The sequence below is a fragment of the Mobula hypostoma genome, chromosome 22, assembly GCF_963921235.1.
Source record: "Mobula hypostoma chromosome 22, sMobHyp1.1, whole genome shotgun sequence".
Taxonomy (NCBI): Eukaryota; Metazoa; Chordata; class Chondrichthyes; order Myliobatiformes; family Myliobatidae; genus Mobula; species Mobula hypostoma.
The window spans coordinates 55,880,881-55,907,445 of record NC_086118.1 but is presented as its reverse complement, the minus strand read 5'-3'; the positions used below and the strand labels follow the sequence as shown (position 1 = coordinate 55,907,445).

The 26,565-nt window shown below is 41.8% G+C and overlaps 2 protein-coding genes across 2 annotated transcripts in view; both read left to right on the top strand.

Moving 5' to 3' along the window:
* The window catches only part of LOC134336425 (sodium-coupled monocarboxylate transporter 1-like), a 76,237-nt gene extending 54,910 nt beyond the window's left edge, over positions 1–21,327 (top strand). The window contains exons 14-17 of the mRNA XM_063030644.1: positions 2,386–2,585; positions 7,651–7,754; positions 17,558–17,658; positions 20,426–21,327. Coding sequence (XP_062886714.1) covers positions 2,386–2,585; positions 7,651–7,754; positions 17,558–17,658; positions 20,426–20,500 — 480 coding nt within the window. The 3' untranslated portion in view covers positions 20,501–21,327. The remainder of the gene's footprint in view (positions 1–2,385; positions 2,586–7,650; positions 7,755–17,557; positions 17,659–20,425) is intronic.
* Positions 21,328–25,584: 4,257 nt separating this feature from the next.
* LOC134336424 (sodium-coupled monocarboxylate transporter 1-like) overlaps positions 25,585–26,565 on the top strand; it is a 61,568-nt gene continuing 60,587 nt past the window's right edge. Inside the window, exon 1 of the mRNA XM_063030643.1 lies at positions 25,585–26,186. Within this exon, the coding sequence (XP_062886713.1) occupies positions 26,041–26,186 (146 nt within the window). The 5' untranslated portion in view covers positions 25,585–26,040. The remainder of the gene's footprint in view (positions 26,187–26,565) is intronic.

Below are 26,565 nucleotides of genomic sequence, written 5' to 3'. Positions count from 1 at the left end.
TTAAGAAATATTGAAAAGGTACGTCTGTTTCCGTCATGTATTGAAGCTGAAAAACAAATCACGGCTTCATATCTGACAGAGTAGATCACTGCAATGCACTTTTCGCTGGCCTTCCAAACCAATCTATTGACAAACTTCAACTCTTTCAGAATGGCGCTGCTAGACTTTTAATTAAAACCAGGACGAGGGAGCACATCATTCCCATCCTAACTACTCTGTGTTCTCTTACTTGATTTTAAAGCTCTCAGTGGTCTGGGACCAATTACATCACAGAATCACTGTGGTTTTATAATCTTGCTCGAGCTCTCAGGTCTTCTTCCAGTGGTCCCTTTAACTTAAACAATCTCCTTCAAAAGAGAATTGACAGGTGAGCTTTTTTGAATTACACTCCTAAACTGTGGAACTCAATACCTAAAACTATAAGGGATACAAACTCAGTTGGCACTTTTAAACACCAACTCAAAATTTATTTATTTAACCTTGCTTTTAACATATATAGAACATAGAATAGTACAGCACAGTACAGGCCCTTCGGCCCACAATGTTGTGCCGACTCTCACACCCTGCCTCCCATATAAACCCCCACCTTAAATTCCTCCATATACCTGTCTAGTATTCTCTTAAACTTCACTAGTGTATCTGCCTCCACCACTGACTCAGGCAGTGCATTCCATGCACCAACCACTCTGAGTAAAGAACCTTCCTGTAATATCCCCCTTGAACTTCCCACCCCTTACCTTAAAGCCATGTCCTCTTGTATTGAGCAGTGGTGCCCTGGGGAAGAGGCGCTGGCTATCCACTCTATCTATTCCTCTTATTATCTTGTACACCTCCATCATGTCTCCTCTCATCCTCCTTCTCTCTAAAGAGTAAAGCCCTAGCTCCCTTAATCTCTGATCATAATGCATACTCTCTAAACCAGGCAGTATCCTGGTAAATCTCCTCTGTACCCTTTCCAATGCTTCCACATCCTTCCTATAGTGAGGCGACCAGAACTGGACACAGTACTCTAAGTGTGGCCTAACCAGAGTTTTATAGAGCTGCATCATTACATCGTGACTCTTAAACTCTATCCCTCGACTTATGAAAGCTAACACCCCATAAGCTTTCTTAACTACCCTATCCACCTGTGAGGCAACTTTCAGAGATCTGTGGACGTGTACCCCCAGATCCCTCTGCTCCTCCATACTACCAAGTATCCTGCCATTTACTTTGTACTCTGCCTTGGAGTTTGTCCTTCCAAAGTGTACCACCTCACACTTCTCTGGGTTGAACTCCATCTGCCACTTCTCAGCCCACTTCTGCATCCTATCAATGTCTCTCTGCAATCTTTGACAATCCTCTACACTATCTACAACACCACCAACCTTTGTGTCGACTGCAAACTTGCCAACCCACCCTTCAACCCCCACATCCAGGTCGTTAATAAAAATCACTAAACATAGAGATCCCAAAACAGATCCTTGTGGGACACCACTAGTCACAATCCCCCAATCTGAATGTACTCCCTCCACCAAGACCCTCTGCCTTCTGCAGGCAAGCCAATTCTGAATCCACCTGGCCAAACTTCCCCGGATCCCATGCTTTCTGACTTTCTGAATAAGCCTACTGTGTGGAACCTTGTCAAATGCCTTACTAAAATCCATGTAGGTCACATCCACTGCACTACCCTCATCTATATGCCTGGTCACCTCCTCAAAGAACTCTATCAGGCTTGTTAGACACGAACTAGCATTTTTTGTCTTTTATTTTCATGTTTGCACTTTATCCCACTGTAAAGCTACATTAGCTGTATGAAAGTGCTCTAGAAATAATAATTATTATTAAGCTTATAATGGCACGTGTGTTGCACATGGCCAAGTGGTTAAGGCGTTCGTCTAGTGATTTGAAGGTCGCTAGTTCGAGCCTTGGCTGAGGCAGCGCGTGTGTCCTTGAGCAAGACACTTAACCACACATTGCTCTGCGACAACACCGGTGCCAAGCTGTATGGGTCCTAATGCCCTTCCCTTGGATAACATCGGTGGCGTGGAGAGGGGAGACTTGCAGCATGGACAACTGCTGGTCTTCCATATAACCTTGCCCAGGCCTGCACCCTGGAAACCTTCCAAGGCATTAATCCATTGTCTCATGAGACTAACGGATGCCTATATATATATAAATATAATGTCACATAATTTAATGGGTCATCTTTCACATCAGGAGTAGCAGCTCCTGAATTTGGTGTAGTATCTCTAAGGTTGAGGAAAGATGAATGCTGTTTTATTCTATTGCACTTGCCATAGCCCTATGGATGTCAAAAATTTCCAATTCATCATCCTGTTTCATTTGCTGTAGAATGCATTCTGAAAATAATAGAAAGCTTTATTTTTTTTTTGTCTATGCCAGGGTGCATTTGTAGGTTTGTTTGCTGGATTGTCACTTTCGATGTGGCTAGGAATTGCTGCTCAGATCTATCCACCAACTGATAAATTCACGGGATTACTTCCAACATCAGTATCAGGCTGTCCACTGTCAAACTTCACCACCTCAACTCCAATGAATGGAACAACGCTGATAACAACCATTATGTCTCCAATTCAAGAAAGGCAAGTCACTGAATTAATGTTCAATTGAGGTCACTGCATTAAAATAAAATTTAGTTTTGGAATTATTCTTGTGTATGATTGCCAGCTAACTTGTAGTTTATCCTAATAATATTTAGAAGGATTATCAGTGTTTGACAAATGTACAACTTAATGAAATTTAATCTTGATAACATTTTTCAGTTCTAAATCATGTTCCTTTAAAGACCACATGTTTACCAAAATAATATAGCTGAAGTAGTTAAAAGTACAATTTGCATAGATACTTTTTAAATTTAGAGATTAAGAAATGATCTAATTAACATATTTCAGATGATGAACTGATTTGATAGGGTAGATGTGGAGAAACAGAATTGGTGAAAGGATACAGAGGACAAAAACATGTTAAAAAAAGAAATTAACTCTTTAAAAGATCGGCAAGGACCATGTTCATACAGAATGACGTGGGCACCTACATTTCCATCACCCCAAAAAATCTGTCGATGATAGTTTAATTGGAGATTTCATGCTCTAAATCAATATCTTATGAATATGAGTGAAAAATAAGTTATTAGAAATGGAATGGAATTGAATTGCAATGATAGCATAATAACATAGGGACTATAGTAGGCCAAAATTGGCCCGTCTGAAAAGATCATGGTTGGCTTTCTATCTCAATACTATTTTTCTGCCTTCTCCATATCCCTTGGTTCTTTTAATATCCAGAAATGTGTCAATCCCTATCTTGACTGCAGTCAATGCCTGAGTGTTTACACCAATGTCTGAGCCTTTACAGTCAATGACAGAGGCTATACAGCAATGACTGAACCTCTACACGATGACCGAGCCTCTACACCGATGACCGAGCCTCTACACGATGACCGAGCCTCTACACGATGACCGAGCCTCTACACCGATGGCCGAGCCTCCACACCGATGGCCGAGCCTCTACACGATGACCGAGCCTCTACACCGATGACCGAGCCTCTACACGATGACCGAGCCTCTACACCGATGGCCGAGCCTCTACACTATGACCGAGCCTCCACACCGATGGCCGAGCCTCTACATGATGACCGAGCCTCTACACCGATGACCGAGCCACTACACCGATGACCGAGCCTCTACACCGATGGCCGAGCCTCTACATCAATGACCGAGCCTCTACACCAGCGGTCCCCAACCACCGCGCCGCGGACCGGTACTGGGCCGCAGAGCATGTGCTTCCGGGCTGCAAGGAAACGATATGATTTCGCGATATGAGTCAGCTGCACCTTTTCTCATTCCCTGTCACGCCCACTGTTCAGCTTGAACGCACGCGAGGTCATTACCTGCGCGTCATCCATATCAGCGCGGGAAGGAGATCAACTCCTTCAGCTTGCAAATGATGGCAGGCTGAAAAGTATGTTTGACATAACATCTCTGCCGGCATTCTGGATCAAAGTCAAGGCTGAATATCCTGAGATAGCCACGAAAGCACTGAAAACGTTTCTTCCATTTCCAACATATCTCTGCAATGAATGCAACGAAAATTAAATTGCAGAATAGACTGTACATAAGGAACCCCCTTCGAGTATCGCTGTCTCCCATCACCCCTAGATAGGACCGTGTTGTTGCAGGGAAACAAACCCAGGGCTTCCACTGATTCAGCGATATTGGTGTGTTACAATGATTTTATATGTTCATACAGGGAAAATATGTGCTGTGTGTTTAATATCCAAACGTTACTTAAATGCTATGATGCTATTGACTTACTTATATAACCATATAACAATTACAGCACGGAAACAGGCAATCTCGCCCCTTCTAGTCCGTGCCGAACGCTACTCTCACCTAGTCCCACCGACCTGCACTCAGCCCATAACCCTCCATTCCTTTCCTGTCCATATACCTATCCAATTTTTCTTTAAATGATAATATCAAACCTGCCTCTACCACTTCTACTGGAAGTTCGTTCAACACTTACTTCAAGCTCTTCTGATAATTGACTTATCACTAAATTCATGCGAGGAAAATATGCGCTGTGTGTTTAATATTAAATTCGTTAGATAAACCCTTTTAGAAACGAAATTGAGTGTATTAGCCACTTAATCACCTATATTCCGGTCGTGATTAACACTCCCTCCCCCCGAATAGAATCGCTAAAAACGATTTGTAGGGAGAAATTGGCAGGTACATGCGCAAGTCACGCATGCACACTAGTGCCCGCGCAAGGCCTCATGGTCATTGTAGTCTCTCTCTGGGTAAACAACATATTTGACTGCTACTCTTGTCTGTTGGCAACCCTACCCCCCCCCCCCCACCCCGGGTCGGCCGGTCCGCAAGAATATTGTCAATATTAAACCGGTCCGCAATGCAAAAAAGGTTGGGGACCCCTACTCTACACCAGTGGCCTAGCCTCTACACCAGTGGCCGAACCTCTACACCAGTGGCCGAGCCTCTAGACCAATGGCTGAGCTTCTACACGAATGGCTGAGCTTCTACACGAATGACTGAGCTTCTACACGAATGACTGAACCTCTACATGAATGACTAAGCTTCTACAGCAATAAATGAGCCTCTAGACCAATGACTGAGCCTCTACACCAAATGCAGTGTAAACAATATCTAACATTCACCATCTTCTCGGAGGAGAAATTTCTTCTCATCACAGTTGTTAACATGGGACTCTAGCCCCAGTTCTAGACATCTCAGCCAGGAGAAACATCCCTGGAAATCTAGAAATGTAATAAATTATTTGGATCTATTATAGTCCAACTTTCAAAACTGTTTTGCTTGTATAAAGCATTTTTCTTTGTTATCTCTGTGGTTAAGACGGCATACGGTGCATTGACCTTCATCAATTGTGGGATTAAGTTTAAGAGCCAAGAGGTAATGTTGCAGCTATATAGGACCCTGGTCAGACTCCACTTGGAGTACTGTGCTCAGTTCTGGTCACCTCACTACAGGAAGGATGTGGAAACTATAGAAAGGGTGCAGAGGAGATTTATAAGGACGTTCAAGCAACACACATCAAAGTTGCTGGTGAACATAGTAGGCCAGGCAGCATCTATAGGAAGAGGTACAGTCGACGTTTAGGGCCGAGACCCTTCATCAGGACTAACTGAAAGGAGAACTAGTAAAAGCTCTTACTAGCTCTTCTTTCAGTTAGTCCTGACGAAGGGTCTCGGCCCGAAACATTGATTGTACCTCTTCCTATAGATGCTGCCTGGCCTGCTGCGTTCACCAGCAACTTTGATGTGTGTTGCTTGAATTTCCAGCATCTGCAGATTTCCTCGTGTTTGCGTTTATAAGGACGTTGCCTGGTTTGGGGAGCATGCCTTACGAGAATAGGTTGAGTGAACTTGGCCTTTTCTCCTTGGAGCGACAGAGGAAGAGAGGTGACCTGATAGAGGTGTATAAGATGGTGAGAGGCATTGATCGCGTGGATTGTCAGAGGCTTTTTCCCAGGGCGGAAATGGCTAGCACGAGAGGGCACAGTTTTAAGGTGCTTGGAAGTAGGTATAGAGGAGATGTCAGGGGTAAGTTTTTTATGCAGAGAGTGGTGAGTGCGTGATATGGGCTGCTGGCGATAGTGGTGGTGGCAGATACGATAGAATCTTTTAAGAGACTCCTGGATAGGTACATGGAGCTTAAATAAATAGAGGGCTACGGGTAGCTCTAGGTAATTTCTAAAGTAAGTACATGTTCGGCACAGGATTGTGGGCCAAAGGGCCCGTATTGTGCTGTAGGTTTTCTGTGTTCTATCTCTTTCTTTACTTTCTACAGATAGTTGCATTACAGAATACTTAATTCTCTTTTTCTCCACTCCACTGTTTTAGAAACTATTGTGCATTTCATTTAGCTAAACAATAACATGCTGTTCAATTTTATTTATTTATTTATTTCTTGAGATGCAGCGTGAAATAGGCCATTCTGGCACTTCAAGCCATGTCATCCAGTAATCCCTTGATTTAATTCTAGCCTAATCATGGGACAATTTACAATGATCAATTAACCTACTGACTAGTACATCTTTAGACTATGGGAGGAAACCAGAGTACCTGCAGGGAATCCATGCAGTCACAGGGAGAATGTACAAACTCCTAACAGGCAGCAGTGGAAATTGAACTCAGGTGGCTGGTACTGTAAAGCATTGATTCCAAATGAAAGACATCACTAGACCTTAAATACTGTTTTAACCAGAGGCCAAAATATTGAAACTATTGTTGGTTTCCTGCAGGTGACGATGACTGGAAGGGGACTTGGGTTCATAGATACATTCAAATCCATCAGATTCTGCACTGTTAAATTGTACTCTCCATTAAGATCAGGACCATTATTTAGAAAAGGAGTTCCCAACCTGGGGTCCACAGACCCTTGCTTAATGGTATTTAGTCTATGGTATGAAAATGTTGGGAGGACCCTGATGTAGAAAGGTGACAGAGATGGTTGCTGTCTGTTGTTCTGATGATGACAGGAGACCTGTGTAGGAGAATTTTTATTGCAATGGGGGGTTCCACTCCCGTGACTTCAGAAGTCCAGGTTCTGGGAGTACAAGCGTCACAAAGTGGAGTCCTTGGTTGCAGTTTACAATCATGACATCTTCTATATCTTGTCATGCCCTTCACTCTCCGTGAAACATCACAGTGCCGCCTTCCTGGCCACTGAAACTGTGGATCTTATCTGTCCAGTCAGCTGGAGTTGACTTTGCATGCCAGGACAAGCATGTTCCTACCTCACTAGAGTATGAGGCTGCTGGCTACCCTCACCTGGTTTAGACCGCTTGTCGAAGCAGTGTACCAACTTCTGGCCACAGTCACATGCAAACAGCTCCTTACAGCCACAGGTAAGAGTTCAATGTCTGGTGGAACTGAAGATGAGTGAGCTGCCCCTGAATGGACACGACAAGCACCTTCACCAGAGGTGCTACCCCTCCCTGGTCATCCCCTACACCCCATGACAGAGATAGTGAGCTGCTAAATGTATGTGATATAATGTACTGAATAAAGCAGATGAAGAGTTGGTGGGGCTATTATATTTTAAAATTATCCTGAGACGCACTTTAACTCCGACATGATGGTTCTTTTATTTTCTTAATATATTTCAGGCCCAGCATAGCAGAAGATTTCTACTCCTTATCCTATCTCTATTACAGCCCAATCGCTTGTCTGAGCACTGTATTGGTTGGATTAACAATTAGTTTATTCACTGGTAGGTAAACTGTTTTAAATCATCAGGTCGACCTCAAGGATCACAGCATTAGCACAAAGCATCTTCAGATTAATTTTCTTTTTCTGAAATAACACAATTTCAATGAGTTCTGACTGTCAATTATAATATATAGTTAAAGATTTATTTGTTTATTGATTTTTATTGATTGAGATACAGCACAGAAAAGGCTCTTCCAGCCCTGCTAGTCGCACCGCCCAGCAACCCCCGATTTAACCCTAGCCTAATCACAGGACAATTACAATGATCAATTAACCTACTCACTGGTTGTCTTTAGACTATGGGGGGAAACCAGAGCTCCCAGAGGAAACCCACCCAGTCATGGGGAGAACGTAGAAACTCCTTACAGACAGCAGCGGGAATTGAACCTGTGTCACTTATACTGTAAAGTATTGTGCTAACCACTATGCTGTGAATGAAATAGGTTTAGGGGACATTCTTGAAATTACCTCAGAATCTGATAGTACAAAAGGTTTTGGGAAAGATTCATGAAAAATATATTTCAAATGAGTATTGTAGTTTTGGAACCTGTAGCATTTAGATACATTAGATTATGAGAATACTCAGTCCTCTTTTATTGTCATTTAGAAATGCATACATGCATTAAGAAATAATACAATGTTTCTCTGGAGTGATATCACAGAAAACAGGGCAGACCAAAGACTAACACTGACAGAACCACATAATTAAAACATATAGTTACAGCAGTGCAAAGCAATACCATAATTTGATAAAGAACAGACCATAGGCACAGTAAAAAAAAGTCTCAAAGTCCCGAGTCAATCGACTCCTGAGTCCCGGATAGCAGGTGGCAAAAGGGAGAAACTCCCTGCCATAAACATCCAGGCACTGTCAACTTGCCGATACCTTGGAAACAGCCAACCCTGAGTCCATCCGTCCGAAAGCTTGGAGCTTCTGACTAGCCTCTCCGATAGAGCCTCCCGAGTGCCATCCTCTGCCAAGCGCCTTCAACTTCTCCCTGGCCGCTGAAACACGCAAAGCCGAGGATTTCGGGGCCTTCCGCTCCGGAGATTCCGGTTACCACACAGTAGCAGCGGTAGCAAAGCAGGCATTTCAGAAGTTTTCCAGATGTTCCGCTGTGCTCTCACGTCTGTCCCCATCAAATCAGGATTGTGCACGGTCCCCTACTTGACAGATAACAGATATTCATTACCGAAGTGGTCGCGCGTGCTGTCGTCGCACCGCCATCTTCTCTCCCCATTCAGATACATGAATCTCATTCTAAAAAATTATCAGTGTCGTAAAGGCAAGTTAGGCAGACAGCGTCAATAATAATAAGTTATTTCAGAAAGGTAATTAACGGAACAGACGGAGAGGCATCTGAGTAACAGCAAGGGCACTGAAGAGTGGCAAGTTGGGGAAATATCAACAGTCGTCTTTTCAGATAATTCTCTGAATCTAGAACACTTGCACTACTGAGCTACTGCTGTGACATTTATATCTCTGATGACAACTGTCTATGGTATAATTAAAGTGAGATTAGATATTGGGAACTGCATTATAGTGAGCTTCATAACTGCAGTGATTAGTGTGGCTCATCATCGTCATTATGTGCCATGTCGTATGACATGATCATAGTCTTTCCATGACCATGATAGTTCTTGGCAAATTTTTCTACTGAAGTGGCTGGCCATTGCCTTCTTCTAGGCACTGTCCTTACATTTGGGTGACTCTAGCTATTATCAATACTCTTCAGAGATTGTCTGCCTGGCGTCAGTGGTCACGTAACCAGGACTTGTGATGTGCACCAGCTGCTCATACGACCATCCACCACCTGCTCCCGTGGCTTCATGTGACCCTGATTTTGGGGGGGGGGGCGCGGGCTAAGTAGATGCTACACCTTGTCCAAGGGTGATTTACAGGCTAGCAGAGGGAAGAAGCTCCTTACTCCTCCTTTGGTAGAGACGTATCACCTATCCCATCACTCGAAACGTATCTACCATTACTATTAATCTAGGCTGTGCACCGGATCTTTGGCAAGGTCAGCGACTGTTGACACTTGTACAGGACAATGCAATTTAGTGTTTTACTGCGGCCGTAATCCATCTCCTTTCGAACAGGCACTAGCTGAAGTACTATTAGATATTCATGACATCAACCTCAATGTTTTCACGTGCAGCCTTTGAGCATAATAGCTGACATGGCCAGAGAAAGCACCGGGCTGACATAGCATGGATGGTCTTGGAAGAGATGCAAAGAAGAAATTAAGTGTTCAGAGACAGGAAGGAATAATGCAGGGACCAATGTCAAAAGCATTGTTTCTAGAACTTGGATACAGGATAGGTTCAATTATCAAGGTAAATTCATTTTTGGATGGCAAGTACTATCAGCAATCTCCTATCACTAAAGACTCAACCTAGCTACTTATAAGCAACACACACAAAATGCTGGAGGAATTCAGCAGGGCAGGCAGTATCCATAGACGGGAATAAAGAGTTGACGTTTCAACCCAAGTCACTTCATCAGGTCTGATGTGCATCTGCAGCATCTCTTGTGGCCCAGCCATTTATACAAGCTGCACATCATCATGATACAGTATACAATACAAGGCAGGAGAATCACTGTAACACACACAATGCTGGGGGAGCTCAGAATCAGGTTTCATATCACTGGCATATGTCATGAAATTTTGCTGTTATGTGGCAGCACTATACTGCAATACATAGTAATAAAAGCTATAAATTAACAGTAAATATATATATTTAAAAAGTTAAAATAGTAAGTAGTGCAAAAATAGAAATAAAAAAGTAGTGAGGTAGTGTTCATGGGTTCATAGTTCATTCAGAAATCAGATGACAGAGGGGAAGAAGCTGTTCCTGAGTCATTGAGTGTGTGCCTTCAGACTCCTGCACCTCCTCCCTGATGGCAGAGGGGAAGAAGCTGTTCCTGAATCATTGACTGTGTGCCTTAAGACTCCTGCACTTCCTCCCTGATGGCAGAGGGGAAGAAGCTGTTCCTGAATCGTTGAGTGTGTGCCTTAAGACTCCTGCACCTCCTTGTGAACTCACCCTTTCCACTACTGATCCCTCGATGGGGACTCGTGTGTTTTCCCTCGTCTTACCCTTTCTGAAGTCCACAATCAATTCTTTGGTCTTACGGACATTAAGTGCAAGGTTGTTGCTGTGATGCCACTCAACCAGGTGATCTGTCTCGCTCCTGTACGCCTTCTCGTCACCATCTGAAATTCTGCCAACAATAGTTATGTAATCAGCAAATTTGTAGATGGTGCTTGAGCTGTGCCTAGCTACACAATTGTATAGTCAGTAGGTCAGTAACTTAATAGGTCAGACAGCATCAATGGAGGGGAATATACTGTTGATGTTTCAAGCCAACATCCTTCGTTAGGATCAGGACTGCTGTGTTTGATAAGATTACAGCAAGGATGAGGTACAATGCCGTGCAAAGATTTGGGAACAAAGTTGATAGTTTTAAAATGATGATATACTGGAAGTTATATTAAGATGGTGGTGGCTGAACGACATTGGTGCAAGTGAGAACACAGAGAAGGCTTCAGCATGGCCTTAGGTTTATTGGGGGCGGGTGACAGAAGATTAGCTAACTGAATATTGTTATTTTTAACACGAAAAATTCTGCAGATACTGGAAAGCCAGAGTAACACACACAAAATACTGGAGGAACTCAGCAGGTTAGGCAGTATTTATGGAAAAGAACAAACAGTTGATGTTTTGGGCAGAAACCTTTCTTCAGGATTGGAAAGGAAAGCAGAAGATGTCAGATTAAAAAGGTGGGGGAGGATAGCTAGAAGGTGATAGGTGAAGCCAGGTGAGTGGGAAAGATAAAGGACTGGAGAGGAAAGAATCAGAGTGGACCATAGGAGAAAGGGAAGGAGATGGGGCACTGGGGGAGGTGATAGGCAAGTGAGAAGAGATAAAAGGCCAGAGTGGGGAATAGAAGAAAAGGGAAGGGAGACGGAAAATTTTTCTGTTACTGGAAGGAGAAATTGACGTTCATGCCATCAGGTTGGAGGCTATCCAGACAGAATATAAGGTGTTGCTCCTCCACCCTGAGGATGGCCTCATCGTGGCACAACAAGAGACCATGGACCATTGTTGTCTTTAGATTTGACTGTTCTGAAGTTATAAACGAGCTTTCAGGGGCAAAAGAAATGAAGAAGGAGTGAGATAGCACAATGAAACAAAAATGGAAATGGGAAGTCCAGATGAAAGCCTGGTCAAATGGTTGCAAGTTTATCTAATATTCTGCAAATAAATTTGAAACAATGGGATAGTTGCGGCAGACAATGCAAAATATGTAATAAGAAGGATTTTGATCATGAAGGGATCCTTAATGTTTCCAGCTGTTGCATAGTAAATAATTGCAGATTGCCTCTAAGAGAAAGAGGATTTAGAATGTACTTTTTTAACACATGGATCAGGATTGTTGGAGTGTGTAATGCTTTGCCAGAGAGAGTGGTTGAAAGAAATTGATTTAATTTCACAGTACTAAATTGATAAATATTTACAGTAGTCCACTGGGGAAGAATCCAAAGGAGCCCTGAGAAAATGGCAATAGTATTCATTAAATCCAATGCAATTTATTGCAAATGAATCTCTTGTTAAACCTTTTCAGTTCTTTTACTATCTGATGACACCATTGTTGATTTCAGTAGCAAAGCTGTCATACTAAATAGCCAAATTTTATTGGATCTAGCTTTCCAGACTTGCTGCCACCCAACTGCATTTACCTGGGGTTGATATTGAGTGCCAGTCTACACCCAAGAAGCTGCATGCAAAGAATGAGTTTGTCACGGTAGCATAGTGATTAGCACAATGCAGCCAGGGTTCAATTATCGCCCCTGTCTGTAAGGAATTTGTCTGTTTACCCTGTAACTGCATGAGTTTCCTTCGGGTGCTCCTGCTCCTTCCACAGTCCAAAGACATGCCGGTTGGTGGGGTAAGTTGTCCTGTGATAAATCGGGGGTTGCTTGGTGCCACAGCTTGAAGGGCTGGAAGGGTCTATTCCACACTGTATCTCAATAAATAAAAATAAACCAAAATAGAGAAAGTACTGAAATTGTCCAGCAAGTCAAGACAGCAGCTGTGAAAGTTTATATTTCAAGTTGCAGATTCTTTATCAAGCCGATTTTCAATAGCTGAAAGATTGGAGGAGGCATTGACAGGACAAAGATAAACTGTAAACAAAATAATGGAAAATGTTATACTTTCTGCATCAAATCTGGCCAGTCCATCTCTCCATTAACACAGCCTGACTTGTGCAGAATATCCTATAGTTTGCAACTTTTAAATCCCTTAGTTTGTATTCTCACTCTCATTCCCCCATTAACCCATTGACCAGATGATCTCATTTGCAATTTATCTCTACTACAACCGTTAGCTCATATTATTAGAGATATACCCTTGGCCCTATCTATCCTTCCCAAACCTCTCTGCAACTTAAAACCTACTTGTTTCCTCTTTGAGTTTTGATGAAGTGTCTTTCATCTGGAAAAATAATGTTTTTTTCATTTCACAAATCTTGCCTGATACCATGGATGTTTTCAGATTTTCTTTTGTTAATCACAAATGTATTGTATTCAACTGGGTGGCGGGATGGGGATACATCTCTACCAAAGGAGGTATATAGCGGTCCTTCCCTAAGCTAGCACGCAGGTCACCCTTAGACAGGGTGTGGCACCTGCTTAATCCCCCGATCAGGGTCATGTGAAGCCATGGGAGCAGGTGGCAGAAGGTCATATGAGCAGCTGATTCATATCACAAGTCCTGGTAATGCGACCACTGTTGCTAGGCAGAGAATCTCTGAAGAGTATTGATATTGGCTGGGGCCATCCATCTTGTAAAGATACTGCCCAGAAGAAGGCAATGGCAAACCATTTCTGTAGAAAAATTTGCCAAGAACAATCATGGTCATATGATATAGCACATGACGAAAGAACGTTGTATTCAAATTTTATCTATTATGTTAGATATGTGAGTGGTCTCAGGTTTCCAAATATAATTTACCTGAACAGTAGTATCTGGGAATTCCTACTGTAAACAATCTTCAATTACTTTTGAGCTGTTTATGTGAATTTATCCTTTCCATACAACACTTCACCAGCAGGTGGCAGGACAACACTATATTTACTGCAGTATAGCAGATGGTATATTAAAAAATTGCATTTATCAATAACTTATCGCTAAGTGCTTTTAAGCCAATTATGTACTTTTGAAGTGAAGTTACTGTAGTATTACAGGAATACAAAATTCAATGTTGCACAAATTGCAGCATGTATGGCTAGATAATATTCTTTTGTTTGTGATGCTGATTGAGCAATTTGTTTTCAAGCTTTTTTCCTGCTTTTCAGTCAAGTGCTATGAAATCTTTCATGCCCACCTGAGGGGCAGTGCAAGCATTCATTTGATCTTTCATCCAAGAATTGGCATCTCTGGCAGTCTAACGTTTACAGTTGTAGAGCAGATTTTAATGCTTGTGTCTTTGGAGTGATGCTTAAAGCTACAACCTTCATGGTGCAAGCGAGCAGACTGAATTAACTTCCGAGCTCAAAATACCTTCCAACCAGAGATGCTCTAAGAAACATATGCTATCAAACCAAATAAAATAGGAGTGCCCTGCTAAAAGGGTGATAGTGCAGTTACCACCCATACTTGGTTTTCTCTTAAACTGCCAGTATGGATGCAAATCACCCATAAATGTAATCCAGAGACCTCTAAGGGTAATTATAGAGAGTTTCCAATTAGACCTTGAAATATTTGACTTTACTGAACCCCCATCACAAAATCAAATATCACTCACCCTTGGTGATTTACGGCTTCCTTACCAGGTGGTACGGTGGAGATATATCTCTACCAAAGGAGATGTAAGGCGTTAGCCTGCTGATCACCCTTAGGCAAGGTGTAACACCTGCTTAGCCCCTCTCCCCTGATCAGGGTCACATGAAACCATGGGAGCAGGTGGTGGATGGTCATATGAGCAACTGGTGCATATCACAAGTCCTGGTTATGCAGCCACTAACACTAGACAGCCAATCTCTGAAGAGTATTGATAATGGCTGGGGTCACCTGTCTTGTAAAGACACTGCCCAGAAGAATACAATGGCAAACCACTTCTGTAGAAAAATTTGCCAAGAACAATCATAGTCATGGACTGACCATGATTGCCCACATCATACGACACCTCAAGTAATGATGAAGATGATCACCACTGCAAGCCCCAACAACATTGCTACTTATTCTCCTTCATATCCCCACCCCCACCCTCATCACACAATCTTCAATTTCCATTTCACCTGGCATTCTCTCATCAACAGTTAGCTGGGACCAGTATCAATAGATTCAAAGTACATTTATTATCAAAGTATGTATGCTGTATACAACCCTACGATTCATCTTCTCACAACAGCCAAGAAACAAAACCATGGAACCCATTCAAAGAAAAATATTAACACCCCTCCCGAACGTGCAAAAAAAAGAACAAATCACTCATGTGGCAAAAAAATTGAGTGAGAAACACTGAATATAAAACATCAAACCACAAAGTCATCAAAACAGATCAGAAATGTTCAGGTATTCTTCCTCCCTCCCTCACTACCACTCAGGGCCCCAAACAGTCCTTCCACATGAGGCAACACTTCTTCTTCTTCTTCTCCTCCTCCATCTTGTTTTATGGTGGTTGGCACCCAGCTTAATGGTGCATTACCACCACCACCTGCTCAGGAGTGTGCAATAGACTTACATTCTAAATCCCTTCACCCAATCACACACACACACATACCCTAACCTACACTTTATCCTCCCATCTTTGGCCATCCTAGTACCCTATTCCAGCTTATCCATCTTATCCTATAAAAAACCCCTGTATCCCTTAAGAAAGCTAGAAGTACCCTGACCTGTGTTCTTTCACCCATGCCCAGCAACCCTTTTAATGTGAATTCCTGTACCTCCAATTCCCTTAGATTAATTCTCATCATCTCTCTCTGTATCCCATACTTCCTGCAACTCAGAACTACTTGTTCTACTGACTCCTCTTCCTGACATTCCTCACACAATCCTGTCTGGTGTTTCCCTATCATTTTCAATGTTTTGTTTAATGCACAGTGCCCCAGCCTTAACCTAGTCCACAGTTTCCCCTCTTCTGTATCCACTACCTACCCTAGTACCTGCAACACTTTTTTGAATTTGGTATAAATGTCTCCCCTTCCCCTCCCTGTCCCATCTTTCTTGCCACATTTGGTTGATTTTTTTCCCAGATTACACATGTAACCTCTGCTTTACTGCTACTAATGTGCATTTCTATATTTTCTTTCTTTAATGCCCTCTTTGCCAACTCATCCACCCTCTCATTCCCCTCCACCCCTACATGTGCTGGAACCCATAGAAATTTTACCTGACCTCCCTGATTTGCAATTTTTGCCACTGACTGAAGGACTTCATGAAGTACATCTTGCTGACTGTTTGAGTGAAAAGACCTTAAACTTGCTAGAACTGAGGATGAATCTGAGCATATCAATGCTTTGACTTGTCTAGCTTTCTCCACCCATCGCAACGCAACCAACACTGCCAGCAGCTCCACTGTATACACCCCTAATGTTCCGCTGATTCTAATTTCTTTTGCTGGTATAGCCACCCCAAACTCTGTCACTCCTGTTTCAGGTTCCTTAGCACCATCTGTATAAATCGGAGTATAATCACTATACTTTTCCATCACATGACAGGTAAATGCACTTACCAAATCAGTGTTATATTTTCCTTTCCTTTTTACCTCTAACAAATGCCAGTCTATGTCAGGCCATACAATCTTCTATGGAGCTACAACCGGATAAACTACTAAAGGACTTATCCTTTAATCAAACACTCCACATTCTTTAGCAATATCATTCCCTACCCGACTAAAGTTATCCCTCAAGGCAACACTTCACCTGTGAGTGTTGGGGTCATCTACTGTATCCGCTGTATCGGTGAGACCCAATGAGAGATTGGGAGACCACTTTACCGAGCACTTATGCTCTGTCCGCCAGAAAAATCAGGATCTCCCGGTTGCCACACACTTCAATTCTATTTCCCAATCCCATTCCGACATGTCAGTCCGTGGCCTCCTCTACTGCCACGATGAGGCCATACTCAGGTTGGAGGAGCAACACCATATATTCTGTCTGGGTATCCTCCAACCCGATGGAATGAACATTAATTTCTCAAACTTCTGGTAATAGCACCCCCCCCCACTTCACCATTTCCATTACCATTTTCCTCTCTCAGCTCATCTCCTTACCTGCCCATCACCTCCCTTTGGTGCTTTTCCTCTTTCCCTTTATTCCCTCTTCTACCCTTTCCTATCAAATTCCCCCTTCTCCAGCCCTTTACCTCTTTCACCTATCAGCTTCCCAGCTCTTTACTGCACCCCTCCCTCTCTTCTGGTTTCACCCATCATCTACCACCTTGTACTTCTTCCCCCTCCTACTTGCTCTAACTTCTTATCTCTTTTTCCAGTCCTGATGAAGGGTCTCGGCCTGAAATGTTGATTGTTTACTCTTTTCCACAGATGCTGCTGAGTTCCTCCAGTATTTTGTGTGTTGCTTTGGATTTCCAACATCTGCAGATATCTTGTCTCAGAAATGTTCAGTTTCAGCTCAGTTCAGTTCAATCTAGCTAGATCCTGTTTGTATTACAGAGTATGTTTAATTTGTAGCAATTAATTCTTGGCACAGGATTTGAATATTTCATTTTCATGAAACAATACACTGGACCCCTTGTGTTATTGGACTATTAATTCTGATGTCTTTGTAACAGGTGGAAATGAAGTGGTGGATCCTGCACTGATTGCTCCTGTCGTTCACACCTTTCATAAATCCGTCTTCAGGATTAAACAACATCTTCAAAAACCAAAAACTGTGAGATAATTGTGTACCTTTCATAAATATAATTATGGAGTCTGGTATAATAGTGTTTTTGTTATTCTGGCAACATCAGTAATGCCACTTTAATTGGAGAACAGGCATTCAAAGTACCCTGCACTGACATTGTCATGGTACACTTTGGCAATGACGGAACCCAAATGCAGAGGAAAGACAACTCCGATATGGAGAAAGCAACTAGGGTTTATTCACAGGAGTTCCAACAATACTTCAGAGGCTTGGCGGGGTAACACTGTGAGAAGTAACATTCTCAAAGCTAGGACCCAGTAATAAGTGCTCGTCAGGAGTCCAGTTAAATAATCATACAATGCAGAAATCCCTCACCAGTCGAAATAAACTTAACATCAAGGCTTAATGACTCGTTAAAGATGACAATGAACAAATACAGGTGCTCTAGAAACCTCGGAGCATAACGCTTTATGGTTTGCTGCACAGGCCTGAGGGTCTCATGACAGAAGTGGTACATGTAGACTTCTTTGACTTTCAAGCCACCTGCATTGTGTACTTCCATTACGTAGCAAATACATACAGATGGCTGTGTATATTAAGGCTGTAGATATTTTTTGATTGAAATAAGTGCTTCTTGACTTTTCTTGATAAGGAATTCTAGTTTGAAGATAGTGCATGCATTTTTTTTATCTCTTTTTAATTTTCCAGAAATTTTGAACCAATCACAGTTAGCCCTCCGTTCTCTATGTTCGTATTCATAGAATTTCTAGCCTTTAATGCAAATTGTCTGCAAAAGTAAATCATTTAATTAATTTATTTTTATTTATTGAAATACAGTGTGAAACAGGACCTTTTGGCTCTTTGAACTGCACTGCCGGCAAACCCCAATTTAATCCTAGCCTAAACACAGGACAATTTACAATGGCCAATTAACCTACCAACCAGTAGGTTTTTGAACTGTGGGTGGAAACTGGAGCACCCGGAAGAAACCTACGTGGTCACAGGGAGAATATACAAACTCCTTGCAGACATCGCTGGGAACTGAATCCAGGTTGCTGGTACTATAATGCATTGTGCTAACCACTCCACTACCGTGCCACCCCATTTGTCACACTGATGTCAGGGTGGATTTCCAGACCCATCTTCTTCACAGATGGGTACGGTCATGGTGTCACACTGAATCTTTTGCATCTTTTCTTAGGGTCAATCCATGTGATCCAATGTGCAGTAATCTAAGTTGAACAAACTGTTTTGGAGGAGATTTGACCAGGATTCTAAATAACTAATGCAGAATTTCTGTATTATGATTTCCTCTGAGATAGAAGCTAACACCAATCTGTTTGTCTTTTGATTGCTTTTTTTGTTCCTGTCTCAGTACCTGCACTCATTCACAGTTTATCAAAATTGAGAAAATACTTGACCACTGAGGTGACTCTACACATGTCCTTCTTGAGCTCTATTTACCTGTAATGAGCTCTTTGGGCCTGTGTGGGGCACTGGACACCATTGGGCGCCAAGATCTTTAGAGCACCTGAATTGGTTAACTGTTGTTTTACAACAGTTATTAATCATTTCGTGTTCCTTGCATTTTTCTCGAGCGACTTGCTCTTTGTGATGTGGTCTCCTGGTGCTTTCTGTTTAAGCTTGCTAAGTTTATTTTGATAGGCTCAGGGATTCCGTGTTATTTGTAGTATTGAAACAGACTCTCAATTAGCGCTAATCACAGGGTCCGAGTTTTCAGAATGTCTTGTGGTGTCGCTCGGTTGAGCCACCAATGTACTTTTGGAATTATTATGAATAAACTATGGTCACTGTCTCCTCGTCGGAGTCTGTCTTTCCGAATTGGGTTCAAATATTACCAGTGCACATTGTGACATTACTAGTGTTTTCTGGCTCATTAGTTTGTTTACACTGTGGTGAAAATTTCTGTTCCCATCAGCACAACCTGGTGTGTTTAACTTTTCTACCTTGTTGTCTAAAACAATCCTGAACATTGAACCTTTCCATGCCACTAACAATATGCAAAATGTTGAGACTCCAAAAACAACCCCGGGGACATCACTTGTTGCCACCCATTTATCAGCAAACATACTCTTTATCCTTTATCTCCACTCTGCCTCTGACTTCTCAACCTATTTCTTAATCCATGTTCCACGTAATATCAGTCTTGCTAAGAATATCATTAAAACCCTACTAAATATTTAAAGAGCTTCATCTTTCCAAAAAAATGCTCAAAAATCTTTCAAAAGTATCTTTTTAAACTTTGGGTTCATACAAGTACAAACACTGTACACTCCTTTCTCTCTCATTGATTGAGAGACTTCCCATGGTGAAACCACTGACTTTTCAAGGCACCTCCCCTAAGAAAATTTTTTCGAACAGAGTGAACATTCCAGAATTAGTTTCAGATTCTTCACTGTTAGCATCAGCCCTCTATTACTTCTTCAAAAGTGAAGGGAGCACATGAGGTTAAATCCTACAAAATATTTTCGTCAGAGTATAACTTTGGCCTTTTGATTCCTGGTCAACTGATTGGAGGTTCTTCCACTTGTTCTGGAAAATAATGTTAAAGAAAGTCGCTTCTAAAGCCCACTACACAAGTCTTTGTGGACTTTCAGCCCCGTTCTCTTCACAGAGAGATACTTGGTTATTTTGTAAAAAAAGTATGTAATGTATAAATTTTGTTAAGAAAGTAGTATTAATTTAATATCAGAATATTTCATTATGAAGTTAAATGAAATGCTGTTTTGAACTGATCAAACTGGACGTTCTTATATACTTTTTATTCCTCTAGAATAACAAGTCAGAAAGCCACTACCCAGTGTTCAAGGAAAATCTTACAAGCTGTGAGAAAACAACACAATTTTAAAACCTTCAAAATCAACTGGGATGTAAGATATTGAAGTTGTGGGTAATTAGCAATTAGTTTTTCAATGAAATGCTTCTGGATTTCTACAGGATGAGTAAATAAAGCAATCAGATTTCAGAAAATTATCTGATGTTATTTCTTTCATTGTTACGTAAATAGGTTCTTTTTATTTTCTCCAATTACCACATATTGGCTTAGAAATTTAGACTCAAAGTGCATTAAAATTGGTTACATTTGTGTGTAGAATTGATTGTGACGATTTCCGGTTTAATTCTGCATCCCTGGAATCTAAATTGCATTTTCCCATTTCCCAATTGTAAAACCCCCTCTTCCATCTGGTGTGATTTTTCTATCAAACGTTTCGTCCCAACAGTTATCCACCAGATCTGCAGATGCTGGAAATCCAAGCAATACACACACATTCATGGAAGCCCCGATGAAGGGTTTCAGCCCGAAACATTGACTGTTTACTCTTTTCCATAAATGCTGCCTGGCCTGCTGAGTTCCTCCAGCATTTCGTGTGTGTTGCTTAGTTATCCAGCATTATCCCTCTACCCCTAAAGCCATTACGGAAACTCCCCATCAGTCTGATACCGACTCCCTCAATTAACCCAAACCCTGACTCCCCATCAATCTGATACCGACTCCCTCAATTAACCCAAACCCTGACTCCCCATCAGTCTGATACTGACTCCCTCAATTAACCCAAACCCTGACTCCCCATCAGTCTGATACCGACTCCCTCAATTAACCCAAACCCTGACTCCCCATCAGTCTGATACCGACTCCCTCAATGAACCCAAACCCTGACTCCCCATCAGTCTGATACCATCTCCCTCAATTAACCCAAACCCTGACTCCCCATCAGTCTGACATCGACTCCCTCAATTAACCCAAACCCTGACTCCCCATCAGTCTGACACCGACTCCCTCAATTAACCCAAACCCTGACTCCCCATCAGTCTGATACCGACTCCCTCAATTAACCCAAACCCTGACTCCCCATCAGTCTGATACCGACTCCCTCAATTAACCCAAACCCTGACTCCCCATCAGTCTGATACCGACTCCCTCAATTAACCCAAACCCTGACTCCCCATCAGTCTGATACCGACTCCCTCAATGAACCCAAACCCTGACTCCCCATCAGTCTGACATCGACTCCCTCAATTAACCCAAACCCTGACTCCCCATCAGTCTGACACCGACTCCCTCAATTAACCCAAACCCTGACTCCCCATCAGTCTGATATCATCTTCCTCAATTAACCCAAACCCTGACTCCCCATCAGTCTGATACCGACTCCCTCAATTAACCTAAACCCCGACCCCAATCAGTCTGATACTATCTCCCTCAATTAACCCAAACCCTGACTCCCACCCATCATGCTCTGTCTGATTTACTCTAGACCAGGGGTTCTCAATCATTTTTATGGCATGGATCCCCACCATTAACAGAGGGGTTCATGGACCCCAGGTTGGGAACCCCTGCTCTAGACCCATCCTGATTGGCCTGGTACCCAAGTGCTACCTGCCTGGGGCTCCAATTTCTTTCCCTTCAATCTCCCCTTACTCCACAGCAAAGTAATGATCACTAGCCAACTACTATCAATACTCTAACCCCTGTGCCGTATTTGGGATGTTGTATCTAGCCAGCTAACACCACCTGTATTTTATCCAATCCCAGGTCACTCCCATGATTTGATGGCCAGTCACCCATCATCCCTCATTTCCCAACCCCCAGGGAGGCCCTGCAATCAAAACTTTCATTTTCAGGGTGAATAAAGAGTGGATGTTTTAAAGTGGATGTCAATTTCCTGATCAAAGTGTTTCAGCTGTGTGTACAATAAATGTTAGATACATTTATCACTTGCAAATCTTTCGTAGAGTTGCTCTTGTGTCACTTCATGAGTGATAGCAAGGAAAACAGGTGAAATTAAGAAAGGGGGGTAGGGTGAAGATAGGTCTCTACTAAAAGAGGTATAAGATGCTCCTTCCCTCCGCTAGCCTGCAAGTCACCCTTGGGCAAGATGTAGCACGTGCTTAGTCTCCCGATCAGGGTCATGTGAAGCCATGGGAGCAGGTGGTGGATGGTCGTACGAGCAGCTGGTACATATCACAAGTCCTGATTATGAGACCACTGACGCCAGGCAGACAATCTCTGAGAGTATTGATAATGGCTGGGGTCACCCGTCTTGTAAAGACACGGCCCAGAAAAAGGTAATGGCTAACCACTTCTGTAGAAAAATTTGCCAAGAACAATCATAGTCATAGAAAGACCATGATCACCCATATCATACGACATGGCACATAATGATAATGATGATGAAGAGAAAGAAATGAACTGATGACTGGAAGGAGATGCCTTTGAGTTACATCTGGTTTAAAGATGATGGATCGGGTCTGCTGAGTACTTGATACCAGTATCTGAACCATTTTTAGACTGGGCCCTTTTCTCATTCACTTACAAAATGAATGGAGTTTGCAATGTCAACACTTACTGCCTAATCCTAACTACCTTTAAGAAGGTGGTAGCGATCCACCACCTTAAACTGCTGGCATTGGCTGCCCTTGGTAGTAGAGATTATAGTGGGTGTCATTGTAGCAGCCTGGGTGAGTGAATTTTATATAAGTTACCCACCGCAACCATTGCAGGCTTATGGTTGGGGCTGCTAAAGTTTAATCAGAATCAATCTTATTATCACTGACATGTGTTGTGAAACTTGTCTTACAGCAACGGTACAGTGTAATGCATAAAAATGTTACAATAAGACATATAAAAAATAAGTATTGCAGAAAGAGAACAAAGTACATGGCTTCAATGTACATTTGGAAATCTAATAGCAGAGGGGAAGAAGCTATTTCTGAAGTGTTGAGTGTGTATCCTCAGTCTCCTATACCCCCTCCATGATAGTAGCAGAGAGAAGAGGACATGTCCTGGACGACGGAGATACTTAATGATGGATACTGCTTTCTTGAGGAATCAACTTTTGAAGATGTCGTCAATGGTGGGGAATCAAGTGATGGGCTCTAATCTGCCTAGTATTGTTTCAGAAAATTGAGAGTATTCTATTGAACTTTTGACTTTATGTTGGTGGAAAATCTTTGAGTACTCTGGAGGTGAATTCACTTCCAAAGTTCAAAGTACATTTATTATCAAAGTACGTATAAATTATACAATCCTGAGATTCAGCTACTTACAAGCAGTCACAAAATAAGAAAACCGAAAGAACCCAATTTAAAAAAAAGACCAACACTCAATGCACAGAGAAAAAAAAACACAAATTGGGCAAACAATAAAAGCAAGCTTTATGAACCACCAGTAAGCTGTTGCCCACCTTCAGTAGCACCACGTACTAGCTTCATGTAGCCATCCACTCATGTAACCACAATACTAATATGTCTAGTCTGAGATATTGATAGTGATGGACTTGCTGATGGGAATGAAAATCAGGAATTGTTGATTGTACTCTCACCTGTTGGCAAGTTTATTGCCTGGAACATGCAAGGTGCGAATGTATAATTTCAGTTATTACACAGTCAGGCAATGCATTAAAGAGCTGGAGTTGTAATACCCTGTGTTTTGATGAGCTGGAAATTATTGATGATGGTGAGTAAACCAATGGGTCAATAATTAGCCAGATTAGATTCTTTCTTACTTTTTGATATTTTGGTAGAAAAGACATAGTTGATCAATTTTATGGATTGCAGGAGATGTTAGTGTTACTTTATAAGTACTTTAATAATTTGGCTGGAATGTCGTCTGTTTCTATAGCCTTTCCAGCGCTCTCACTGTTCCTTTGTATCATGTGGAGTACATCTATTTAATTAAAGTTTGGCTTCTGCTTTGCCAAGGATAACTTGAATGGATCATCAATTTGGTGATTACGTACAGACATATGAATTAGGAGAGGAAACAGACCACTCAACCCTATAACACTGCTCTGCCATTTAATAAAATTATGGCTAATCTGATCATAATCTCAACTTTCTTCTCACCCCAGTTAGTTGCAAATGATTCGAAGTTCAAGTGAATTTATTTTTGTTATCAACATATACAACTCTGAGATTCATTTTCTTGCAGGCATTCACAGAATACAAGAAACACAACAGAATCAATAGAAGACCGCTCTCAGCCAGTGTGTAAAAGGCAACAAACTAAGTGGGCTAAGCACACATCCCTGAGGTGCGCCAGTGTTAATCATCAGTGAGGAGGAGATATTACCACCAGTTTGCACAGATTGTGGTCTTCCAGTCAGTAAGTCAAGGATCCCAACCAGGATTCCCCTCTCTCTGCCCCCTCCCACTCTCAGTCCACAATAGAGACCCTTATCAGAATCAAGGTTGTCATCACTCACATATATCATGAAATTTGTTTTTTTTTGTGGCAGCAGTACAGTGCAATACATGATATTACTACGGTACTGTGCAAAAGTCTTAGGCTCCCTGGCTATATACACAGCACTGTAGATCAACTGTGAATGGCACTGGGCATCTCAGTTTTACATAATTGGTGTACTAGAACACTGAGGCCCCTTTCTGCAGTAAATTTCCCGAAGTATCACTATTTAAATAACACTCCCCCTTCCTTTTCTCCCTTTTACTAAAGTGAATAACTTAACACCTATCCGCATTATATTGCATCTGCTGTGTATTTTCCACTGATTTAGCTTACCTAAATCACCTTGAAATCACTTGGTATCATCCTCACGATTCCTCAAAGTTCAAAGCAAATTTATTATCAAAATACATATATGTCACCATATACAACCCTGAGATACATTTTCTTGCAGGCATACTCAATAAATCTATTGAATAATAACCATAGCAAAATCAATGCAAGACTGCGCCAACTAGGGTGTTCAACCAGAGTGCAGAAGACAACTAACTGTGCAAATACTAAAGGAAAGAAATTCTAATAGTATATAAATAGGTTATAAAAATCAAGAACATGAGATAGAAATTCCTTGAAAGAGAGTCCGTAGGTTGTGGAAAGATTTCAATGCTGGGTCAAGTGAAGTTATCCCCTTTGATTCAAGAGCCTGATGGTTGAGGGGTAATAACTTTTCCTGAACCTGATGGTGTGAGTCCTGGAGCTCCTGTTCCTTCTTCCTGATGAGTGAGAAGAGAGCGTGATCTGGATGGTAGGTGTTCCTAATGATGGATGCTGCTTTCCTGCAACAACATTTAGTATTGTAAGTAAACTTAGAAATGTTAGATCATTCAAATCACTGTGAATAACGGGGCCCATGGACTGATCTGTGCACTCCCCACTCACCGCTATCTGAAAATGTCCTACTTATTCCTTTATTTTTCTCCCATCTTTCAACCAATTTAAACAAAAAAATATATTATTTGACTGTATTCAAGTGATTTCTTTAAGGTCCACACAGTTGCATTGTTGTGCCACAATTGCTTTGTGACAACCAACCATACTTGTGTGTAGGAAGTGACCAGCAGGTCATGTGGTTCCTTGGACTTTTAACCTGATTTTACTCTGTCCAGTTCTATTGGAATTTTACCTCAGCAGGAGAAGCAGCAATGTCTGAGAAAAGTGCTCTACAAGCTTGGGACTATGTAGTATTTGCCTCTATGCTACTTGTATCTACTATAATTGGCATTTATTTTGCTTATGAAAATAAAAGGGCAAAGAAATTAACTACAGAAGATTTCTTGCTAGGAAGTCGGTGAGTGAACAACAAAAGGCAGGTTGTTTCAAATCTATATGGTTATGTAAATCTATATGATTACATAAAATATAGCATCAATATCAAAATTGTTAGTAATAATATAATTTATTTGCATTTATTTATTTAATGTATTTGTACAGATACAAGGTTTTGATAAGATTGGACAACTTAGGCTGTGTGGCCAACATCAATGGGTAATGCATAATTTCCTCAACCAACAAGTTCTGAAAAGGAGACATAAAAAGTTGGCTGATGATATTAGAGGAAATGATTGGTTCTTATAAGATAAAGCATGTCTTGATGTAGTAACTTCTATGAATCATTCCAAAATGCTTGTGGGGGTTCCCAGCCACGGACCCTTTTGTTAATGGTGAGT